Raw genomic sequence first — 11,334 nt, 5'->3', positions numbered from 1 at the left:
TAGCAATCTAACCTTCCCTGAATGAGTGGATATGTGGTTTTGATTCCGTTGTTTTCTTTCCCTGGTTCCTTTATTTCCACTCCATCACCTGTTCACTCTGGGCAGGTGGCTAACGGGTCAGCTTAGTTTATAGAATGGTTTTAAATTTGGCCAGGTTCACTTACATATGTAGCCAATTGTTTGTATGTCTTTCAAAGGCTTAGGATGGAGCTTGGATACTGGACCCCAAGGACGCCTGCGGGGACAATCTGACTCATTAAGGGCAAGCTGAGTATCAGCAGAAAGGGGAGGCCTCAGCCTAACGACATCTCCCCAGAGGAATTCCCAGGAGTGTTGCTCAAGGCTTCACCTGGCCAGATGGAGGTGGACGTGGGGGTCATGGATGGGAATGCCACAAACACCTCAACCAACTATTTTTCTCTGCTTGACCCCCACGGAACCCGAGCTGCTTTCTTCCCATTCAACTTCAGCTATGGCGACTATGATACGCCCTTGGACGAAGATGAGGATGTGACCAATTCCCGGACCTTCTTTGCTGCCAAAATTGTCATTGGCATGGCGCTGGTGGGCATCATGCTGGTTTGTGGTGTTGGCAACTTCATCTTCATCGCGGCCCTGGCCCGCTACAAGAAGCTGCGTAACCTCACCAATCTGCTCATCGCCAACCTGGCCATCTCTGATTTCTTGGTGGCCGTCGTCTGCTGCCCCTTCGAGATGGACTACTACGTGGTACGCCAGCTCTCCTGGGAGCACGGCCACGTGCTGTGCGCCTCCATCAACTACCTGCGCACTGTCTCTCTCTACGTCTCCACCAACGCCCTGCTGGCCATCGCCATCGACAGGTGAGTGAGGGGTGGGGACAATGAAGGAAGGGGCAGTTGTGATTGATGAGAGTTATCTGTATTCCCCACAGCTGTGGATGCATGGGGGCCCAAAGGTGACCCATTTATTGAACAGTGAAAAGAGTTCTAGTTTTCCAGCGGTAAGCAGGCAGGAGGTAGTGGAGCCCCCTAGAGTTGGGCAGCAGGAAGGCTTTTGATCCCTCTGTTATGGACATGCTCCTAGATGTTGTATCTGTCCGAGGTCTAGAGGTAGGCAGCTCCCAGGAGGTGTGGAGGGACAAGTTTAAGTTTCAGGCAGTTACCTCTTGAGTCAACTTGGAAATCTTGAGGGAGGTTTCTCTCTCATCAAGACATCCTCTACTGAAACGTGATGCCCCTACAAACACCGGTTGATTTTTTTATTTTTAAAATTTTATTTTATATTGGGTATAGTTGATTAACAATGTTAACACCGGTTGATTTCAAATAACGTTGAGGGATTTGTTCTAAAAAACAAACAAAACAAAAAGGAGACCTATGCTCACTTACTCTTTTTTGGTTGTTGCAGTAATCAGCCGGCTGCTTTTCATACATTCGTGTACAACAGTACAGAAGAGCTTTTTTTTAGTGATGGTAAATAAAACCAGTAACAGCAGCCTATGCAAATCTTTCCTATGTTATCTTTAGGCTTTTCATTTAGTATAATCTCCTGTGCTAATGGGCCAGAGTAGTTTTTGTTCCCTTGGAACAATTTTGCAGGCTTCTGTGCCCAAAGTTGGACTCTTGTTACAAAACACCTTGTTGCAGTCCAGAGACAGTTACCCTGAGGGTCTAATCGGGCCTCTGTGTACTTGGATCTGCACAGCCCGTCTCTCTCTCTCTTAACCCAGAGAGCCTGAAGCACAGATGGTCTCCATGTTCCATGGCCTCAGGGCTCTGGTGGCGTTCAGCTCCCTCCCCCCTCAATCAGGACACCCCAGGACAGAGTTCCGGGGAGGAACACAGCAAATAGAGCCCGATTTCTGGAGCCATCAGTGGGATGACCAGGGGTAGAATACCTAGACATAGACCACTCCCAAGGGCAGAGGGTTGAAAAGGAGCCTGGCCTTAAAACCTAGGAGGATATTGGAATTAGCACATTAAATGGCCCTCGGTTTGTCACCCATAGAAGGTGTCCAGAGGTGTCATCCCTGCGCAGGGCTTGGCCAAGCTCTTCCACATGAGTCACGAGGCCCCCGTGGTGTTCTGTCCACCCAGGAATGGACACTGGGTGAATCTGTAGAAGGAACAGGAGGGGGACAGTCAAGCAGAGAATCTGCCCCCAAGTTCCCTTCACAGCTGTCGAGGAAGATCTCCAGGGACCTGGTCTCTGAACTTTTCTGAAAGTGGAAGCTGCCACCATCCCTCTTAGCACATGAACAGGACAAAACATATGGGGTTATTTCCTGAAGTTTCACTCTGGCAAGATAGTTTTTCACAGAAGGTGCTCTCAGCCACTGAAAGTGGGGTAGGTAGGTGCCTGCTGCGGGGTGGGCCCCTGCTCCCTGGGTGAGACCCATTTTACCATGGAGGGGGCTACTCGTAGAAAGAGGTAACACTGCAGGAAGAAATGGCTTCAAGGGGAATGGGAGCCAGGACAAAATCAGGGCATTGGGCTATTCTGAACATGTAAGAGGTAATATCTATGTCGATCAATCCACCTCCATCCACTGAACTCTTTCAAACTCATATTTGCCTTTCATAGGAAACTCAGCTTGTCTGAAATATTGCAGGCATTTCTCTTACGGTGGGTATGTTAATCGGGAACGTGCTTTGCATCGGCTATTGTTTAGAGTGGGGCTGTGATTGGAAACTTGACCCCAGACACTGGGTTTGACTTTGTTAGTTTTAGGCAACTGATTTTTGTCTCGATATAACAAATATGGCCACAGTTATTAAAATATCTTCATTTTTGTTTAATGAAATTTCTGTAGGAAAAGTGTGAGCAGTTATTCTGCCTGGGTTTAAACTCCTACTGCACCACTTATTAGCTGCAGGGCCTTGTGTGTGTTAGTTGACCCTTCTCTGCCTCAATTTTCTCATGTATAAAATGGGAATAATTAGAAAACCTAATGTATTGGGTTGCTTTGAGGATGAAATGAAATAATACATAGAATTGTTTAGAACAATGCTTAAAACAGAGTAAGCACTTAATAAACAGCAGATGTTATGCTTTGTAAATGAACCCTTAAAGGAACAACAACAAAACCAGATAAACTAATGACTATTTCCGATTGGCTAACCTCTTTGCTTTCATGACAGTGATTGTTTTTGTGATGTGATTAAAGAAATAATGTGTTTCTAAGAAACACAGCTCTCAAGATATAGTAGAACAGAACTATTTATCTCCCACCCGTTCTCTGTTTCTACTATTGGTTCCATGGTTCTCCCAGGCATCTAAGCTCAAAAGTTCCCTCTGTCCTGGCTGCTCTCTCCCTTTCTCCAGCATTCACTTAATTCCCAGGCCCTGACAATCCCCTCCCACACCCGGCCCAACCTCCCCACTGCTCACCCAGAGCTGAATTATCACAGTCTCCTCTTGGTCTTCTTGCGGCCAGTGTCTCTCAGCTCCACCCCTCCACCAACCCTACTCCCGCGCAATCCATCCTAAGCATTCATGCATTCACACAATGCTTTTTTTTTTTTTCTGTACGCGGGCCTCTCACTGCTGTGGCCTCTCCCATTGCGGAGCACAGGCTCCAGACGCGCAGGCTCAGCGGCCATGCCTCACGGGCCCAGCCGCTCCGCGGCATGTGGGATCTTCCCGGACCAGGGCACGAACCCGCATCCCCTGCATCGGCAGGTGGACTCTCAACCACTGCGCCACCAGGGAAGCCCCAACACACAATGCATTTTTACAGAGCAGCTACAAAGTTACAAATAGTATTTCAAGCACTGGTGATATGATGGTAAATAAGCAAAAATGTTCCTTGTGCTGATGGAGCTTGATGGAGAGAGAACAGTCAGGCAAGCAACCAAGGAAGGTAATTTCAGAGCATGAGAAATACTCTGAGCAAAAACAAGTAAACATAACCTATAATGGAAAAGAATCCGAAAAACAAATACATATATGTATAACTGAATCACTGTGCTGGATACCTGAAATGAACACAGCATTGTAAATTAACTCTTCTTCAATAAAACGAACAAACACGCAAGCCAACACTGAGAGTGACCAAGGGTGGGAGGCGCTCTAAGTGGGAATCAGGAAAAGTGTCTCTGAGAAGATATTTGAACAGACCTCTGAATGATAGGGGGAAAAAACTGGCCTTGTAAAGACTGGGAAGAGCATTCCAGACAAAGAGAATTCTAAGTGCAAAGGCTTCGAGACTGGAGCAAACCTGAGGGTTCTAGGAATAGCAAGAAGGGTTCCATGGCCCAGGGGAAGAAAGCAAGACTGCAGCCAAATTAATCTTCTGCCTCATACACACCCCCCTCTCCTGCTCAAAAGACCTCTAACAACGCCACTGTATACAAAATATGGCTGGAATCTTTTCATCTGCTTTTCCACAATTTTATTATCCAGCTCCAGACTGCCTGCCCGTCTCATGCTGGGTAAACACACTGTTGTCCTGTTTTCCAAAAACGGTTGCAATCTTTTTGAGAACTGTCACCATGGCTTATGACATTTCTGTTCATCCAGTGCTAGGTACTTGCCGAAGGTGAAGTTTTACTAAGATCCTAGGTGCCCAGAATTCACAGACAGCAAAAGGTTATAAAAGAAGTAAGGCATGGGGCTTCCCTGGTGGCACAGTGGTTGAGAGTCCGCCTGCCGATGCGAGGGACATGGATGGCTTCATGCCCCGGTCTGGGAGGATCCCACATGCCGCGGAGCGGCTGGGCCCGTGAGCCATGGCGGCTGAGCCTGCGCGTCCGGAGCCTGTGCTCCACAACGGGAGAGGCCACAACAGTGAGAGGCCCGCGTACCGCAAAAAAAAAAAAAAAAAAGAAGTAAGGCATGATCCCTGCTCTTGGGAAGCTTACCATCCAGAGTGCGGGGGTGGGGGGGTGGTGAGAACTAACACAGGAAAGTTAGGGGATAAGTAAAGGGTCAGTTTGAAATGAAATTTAGAGAAGGGGGAGATTGTGGCGTAACAGAATAATCAGAGGAGGCTTCATGCAGGAGACAGACTTTTCACTGGCTTTCAACAAATGACGATCAGCAAGGAGAAAAAAGGATTGCCAAGAGGGTAGGTAGAACTGTGTTTGCAAAAGCCGAGAGGTGAGAGTGCTTGAGGTGAGAGTGAGGTCCGGGGAGCGGGGGCGGGCACGGGGGACAGGGCAAGGAATGTAAAAGAGTAGAGATCAGAAAGAATAGGGTCCTGTTCTAGAACATTACAAAATCTAAGCACAGGGAGTCAGACCTGAGGGTAGCAGGGAACTGCAAAAGATCCTCAGAGGACTCTGTCCCCCCAGGTCTGGGTTTCTTCTCTGATGTGGAGATGCCTGCACTGTCCTCGGGGTATATCTTTTGGATCTCAGGCACATGGGGCACTGGGGTCCCTCCTTTCTTTTATGTGGAATCCAGGGGAACCTGGCCAGTCTGCCTGCCTGTTGGCAGCTCTCTTGTACTGTCTGGACGAGGCAGCTAAGGCATGAGGGACAGCACTCAAGCCTTAGGAAGCCCACATGCTTCCTGGTGAGCTTATTGGTTGGGGCTGGTTGGCCCAAAAAGCAGGTTGTACATTTGCTACCCATCCCATGAGCCGCCTAGTAGCTACTGTGACCGCCACTTCTGTGATTAGAACTGGGGCTGAGTCCCGGGGCAGAGAGGGAGCTCAAATGCTCTTTGCTCAATCACCCAGCCCACTAATATCACACGGTTAGTGGCTGGACATTTCTTTGTCCAGCAGCCTTCATTCTTTGTTCTCTGGGAAATGCTGACTCTTAAAGTGGATCTGGACCTGAACCACTGTAGTGGTAGACACGCTACAATGCCAAGCACATACTCCTAAGGAAAGTAGCTGCCAATCGCCCGACTCCTTTTTGGAACATCAATAGGTCGAAACTGACTATGATGAAAAGAACAGGGGGGCTGCCAGGATGCCAGAAGGGCAGGAGGAAGAGATATTTCTTGCTCTGGTTTGAAAAGGAAGGAACACTTGGCGTATTGGCGAGCCCACTGGCTTTGGAGCAAGATCCGGATGGGTCTGCATCATGGTTCTGTCGATTACTAGCTGCGTGGCTTTTGACAGGTTATTTAACTTCTTCAGACCTCAGTTTGCTCTTTTGTAAGGTGGGCATCTTTGCTCCCTTACCTATTCAAATGAGTTGGGGTTATCTAATGAGAATGTGGATTTGAAAACGCTCTGTAAATTGTAAGTTGCTTTACAAAGTCAAGCAACTGTTACTAATAATGGAGTTCTGAGCCTAGCATACCCAAGGCTGGTGGCAATCCTTGAAACAGTTTTCTACAATTTGCCTATTGGTTAACGTATTTGGAAGATCTCTTGCACAGCTCCTGGTGCTAACTTTGGGGACGGAGGTGGGGTGATGTCAGGATGAACTAACTATCTGATGGGCAATCACAGATTAATTCTGATGTGAAGATTAGTAAATCCAATAAAATAGGTCCAATAAAATCGAAAGTAGCATAGAACTTGCAAATGCAGGATTTGCCAGTAGCAGGTGAAAGAAAATTTCTTGCTATACAGAATAGCTCTAAAAATACATTTTAGGATACTAAGAGTTTTTCCTTGTACTTTAATAGCCTATTGTTTATGTGCAGTGTCTCGCTGAAGCTTCGCAGTATCTCTGTGAGCCTGGTAAGGCACTTGATATTCCCACGTCACAGATGAGGAAATTGAGTCCTCAGGGCTAAGAAAATGAAAAATTCGCATAGCACGTTTGTGGCAAAGCTGGAGTAGATTCTTGGTCTTCTAGATCAGCATTCTCCCCTACGTGTTCATTGGAAAAACACTCTGAGTTTGAAAATATCATAAAGACTTGGGAAATTACTAGTGGGAAAAGAAGGAATAGAATCATATAGTGAACGTTCATATAGCAAGCAATTATGAATACAGAAATATTCTTTGAGAGAGTAATCAACAGAACACGGTGGGGTAGATAGAGAGGGAGAGAGCTGGTGAGAGCAAAAGCTCTAAACTCTTAGTTTTCGTTATGGTTCAGAGCAGGTTTGGTGCCCTCCATACAGCAAGAGTGGCGTGGTCTTCATGTGCACGGACAAAAGCATTGCCAACACCCAGCAGACATTCCCATTTCACCCTCAGCATCCACCCTGGGAGACTGGCGAGTGCCAGGGATTGTTGCTGGTGGCAGAGCATGAAAAGCAGCCAGATGGGCGACCAGAGGGTGGACCCAACCCATCCAACTTCATCTAACAGCTGGTAGCTACAAGACAGCAGAAGTCTTGTGCCACTGAACTCTCCATATGACACTCAATGGGGTTGGCTGTCTGTGTTGTGGGAAGGACAGAAACAGCAGGAATATGACAAAAAAAAAAAAAAAAAGAATGACCCTCCTCTTCCAGTCAAAATCCCAAGTAAGATGACCTCAAAGGGATCAGCTGCGAAGGGAACAGAGTTGTTTGGCTTTCCTTCAGGCCTCCGTCACGGTTGCCCTTGGCTTTCCCAGGGATAAGCTGTGGACACGTGAGGATGTGTTTATCTCCAGCGTTGATTAGTCATTCCCTCCCACTTCACTTGCCATCTTTCTCCTTCTCCTGCTTCCACCCCCTGCCACACACAGAACGTCTTCCAGGAAACCAGAGCTCTCTGTCTAAGTATGTGCACTCTCTCTGGGAAGGAGGCTTTCATACTGCACGAATGACTCACATCCCCCGGAAAATGCTCTCTCTTGTTTTCTGGACAACTGTGGTAACAGCAGTGTGGTTTTAAGGGAAAGAACAAATGCAATATCTTTTACTGTCTGTTGCTTTGTGGTTCAAAAAACAAGTTCGTGTATATTCTCAATTGATTTTCACATCAACCATGTGAGATAGGGTTAAATGTTTTCTATCGAGAGTCCTGTGGTATTTGACTTTGAGAAAGTCACTCATCTCTCACTAAGCTCCATTTTTCAACCTGAAAAATAAGATAAATGGTCACATGCTTTTCCTCCAACTTTGCATGCAGAGCAATGTTTTTAAAAATGTGGAATGAAGGCAAAGCTGTTTCTATCAGAGAGGGCAAATCCTCCCAACAACTCTGGAATTATCAGGTCCTTTTAGCTCTAAGCTGTGGGGTAATTAGGATGAATGGCCCTGAAAACAGGAAGGACCTGGGAACAGTGCCAGGCTAGAAACCGATAGGAGATGTTATTACTACATTTAATAATAATAGTTACCATTTATTGAGTATATACCATGTTTTAAACTGTGCCAGAAATTGTGTCTATATTGGCACATTTAATCTTTAAAAACAAACAAACACAAAAACTTTTGCAGATAAGGAAATTGAGATTCAGAGAGATTATACATACCTTGCCTGTCCTGGGCATATATCCAGACAAAACTCTAATTCGAAAAGATACATGCACCCCTATGTTCACAGCAGCACTATTCACAATAGCCAAGACATGGAAACAACCTAAATGTCCATTGACAGATGAATGGATAAAGAAGATGTGGTATATATATATACAATGGAATATTACTCAGCCATAAAAAATGAAATAATGCCATTTGCAGCAACATGAATGGACCTAGAGATTATCACAGTAAGTGACTATGTAAGAGAAAGACAAATACCATATGATATCACTTATATGTAGAATCTAAAATATGACACAAATGAGCTTATCTATGAAACAGAAACAGAAGAGACTCACTGATATAGACAACAGACTTGTGTTTGCCAAGGGGTGGGTGGCGGGGTGTGGAAAGGATGGATTGGGAGTTTGGGGTTAGCAGATGTAAGCTTTTACATATAGAATGGATAAACAACAAGGTCCTACTGTATACCATAGGGAGCTATATTCAATATCCTGGAATAAACCATAATGTAAAGAATATGAAAAAGAATATATATATATATATATATATATATATATATATATATATATATATATAACTGAATCACTTTGCTGTACAGCAGAAATTGACACAACATTGTAAATCAACTATACTTCAATTAAAAAAAAAATAAAAACTTGCCTGAGGTTGCACAGCTAGTAAGAGGTGTAGCTGGAGCTGGCATTCAAGTCTGCCTTTCCTGGAAGCCTACATAACACTGCTCTTTCCCTCCACACCTACCATTTGTGACTCAATGTTGCAAAAATAACATCATCCTCCAGCACTTCCTTACCACAGTGGTTGATCCCATTTGTGTCCTTGTCCTAGATATCTGGCCATTGTCCACCCGCTGAGACCCCGCATGAAGTATCAAACAGCCACTGGCTTGATTGCCTTGGTGTGGATGGTGTCCATCCTCATTGCCATACCGTCAGCCTACTTCACCACTGAAACGGTCCTCCTCGTTGTCAAGAGCCAGGAGAAGATCTTCTGCGGCCAGATCTGGCCAGTGGACCAGCAGATCTACTACAAGTCATACTTCCTGTTCATCTTCAGCATTGAGTTCGTGGGCCCGGTGGTCACCATGACCCTGTGCTATGCCAGGATCTCCCAGGAACTCTGGTTCAAGGCTGTCCCTGGTTTCCAGACTGAGCAGATCCGGAAGCGGCTGCGCTGCCGCCGGAAGACGGTCCTGGTGCTCATGTGCGTCCTCACCGCCTACGTGCTGTGCTGGGCGCCCTTCTACGGCTTTACCATCGTGCGTGACTTCTTCCCCACCGTGTTTGTGAAGGAGAAGCACTACCTCACGGCCTTCTATGTGGTTGAGTGCATCGCCATGAGCAACAGCATGGTCAACACCGTGTGCTTTGTGACCGTCAAGAACAACACCGTGAAGTACTTCAAGAAGATGCTGCTCCACTGGAAGGCTTCTTACAGCGGGAGTAAGTCCAGTGGGGACCTGGACCTCAAAACCACGGGGGTGCCTGCCACCGAAGAGGTGGACTGCATCATACTGAAATAACCCCAGGACAGGACCTTTGGGACCCTGAGCAGTGTGCTTAGGTACATGCTATCGACCAAGAACACTCGGTGTGCTGCATAGGGCAAAGCAAACGGACAAATATGTCAACGCTGTGTTCAGGGAGCTCAGAATCTCTAAAACGGGTGCGATTAGACACCATCACCAGTGGCTGACATTCATTGAACATCTAGTTTGTGCAAAGAGTAGGCACTGGTGAAACCTATATATGTTGGCGATATTTAATAGGCAAAAAGAAGTAACGATAAAACCAAGAAAACCGTTGGGAGATAGCCTGGAATAATGGGGTTTCCAGAAGGGAGCCTGAGTAGGCATCTAAGACTGTGGTACATGTGTCTGTAGGGTGAGGGTCTCTCTGGACCATCTAAGTTACTCAGACACTGATGTAGCCCATCTCTGGGATTGTTCCTAGGCTTGAGTTCACTCCTAACATTTGCAGGGCTGGGGCAAGAATACAAAGCAGGCTTCTGGCTCTTTCTGCAACTTTCTCTTCTCATCCTCGGTCCTGATTCTCACCCTGGGCACCCAGGAAAGAAAAGAACATACAAATGGTTGCGGGGGGGGGGACCCAACAATGAGATTCAGTGACGCTACAGGCTTACTGAGGGCTCGTCCCTCTTTCTAATCCACCTCCTTTGTTTGGTGTTTTGAATTTTGAATATGGAAATTTGGGATCAGAATACCTGATCCAGCCTTGGCTCCATCACCTGTGTGGGCCTGGGTAAAGCCTCTTGGTGGGGACAAAGATGATACCTGTGATAGCTACCAATGGGGTGGTTGTGAAGAGCCAATGAGATGATATATGGGAAAACTCTTTCAACCATGCAAGCAATCAAAAGAATGGACTAACAGCTGTGTGTAGAGCCCAGGAGAAGGAAAGACTTGTCACCTTAGCTTATGTATCTCTTTCCAGGAGAAGGAAAGACTTGTCACCTTAGCTTATGTATCTAGAAACCTCACCATGTCCCCCTTTCATTATTCTTTGTGTGAATATTCCCTTGCTCCTCTCAGCAGTGCTATGTATGCATTATGTGCCTAACAGCATGGTGGTACAACAAGGTAGTGAAATTTGGTGGCAGAATTATAAAAGGAGATGGTAGCTTGGTCTCCAGGCAGAAGATGAGCTCAGGGTTTTAGAAACTTCAGAATCAGAGCATCTTTGAGATCATGGAAGTGTCAACCATGCCTGTTCCTAACCAGTGTGAATCTGGGCTATGTGATACTTGTTTCATAGTCTGGTTTTATTTTCATGAGTGTGTATAGCTATAGAGCAGATTCGTCCTTTACTTCTTAAATAATTCTAGAGCAGTACATCTATAATGCTATTTAAGTGACATGGGTATGGTGTTTCCCCCTCCAAACGTAGTCAACTCTTTATTGACAACAAAGTTTATTTTTCTAATAGTTACTGTATTTCCCTGGAAGGCACATTTCAAAAACCTATTTATTTCTTCTTATTCATC

General features: G+C 46.0%; 1 protein-coding gene across 1 annotated transcript; it reads left to right on the top strand.

Annotated features, from left to right (window-relative positions):
* The first annotated feature begins 357 nt into the window (after window positions 1-357).
* On the top strand, window positions 358-9,853 carry PROKR1 (prokineticin receptor 1). Its single transcript, XM_065891451.1, has 2 exons — window positions 358-842; window positions 9,160-9,853. Exons 1-2 carry the CDS (start codon window positions 358-360, stop codon window positions 9,851-9,853), a joined length of 1,179 nt encoding a protein of 392 aa, XP_065747523.1.
* Window positions 9,854-11,334: the final 1,481 nt, after the last annotated feature.

Source organism: Phocoena phocoena, chromosome 14, assembly GCF_963924675.1.
Source record: "Phocoena phocoena chromosome 14, mPhoPho1.1, whole genome shotgun sequence".
NCBI classification, from domain to species: domain Eukaryota; kingdom Metazoa; phylum Chordata; class Mammalia; order Artiodactyla; family Phocoenidae; genus Phocoena; species Phocoena phocoena.
This window is presented reverse-complemented; position numbering and strand designations above follow the sequence as displayed.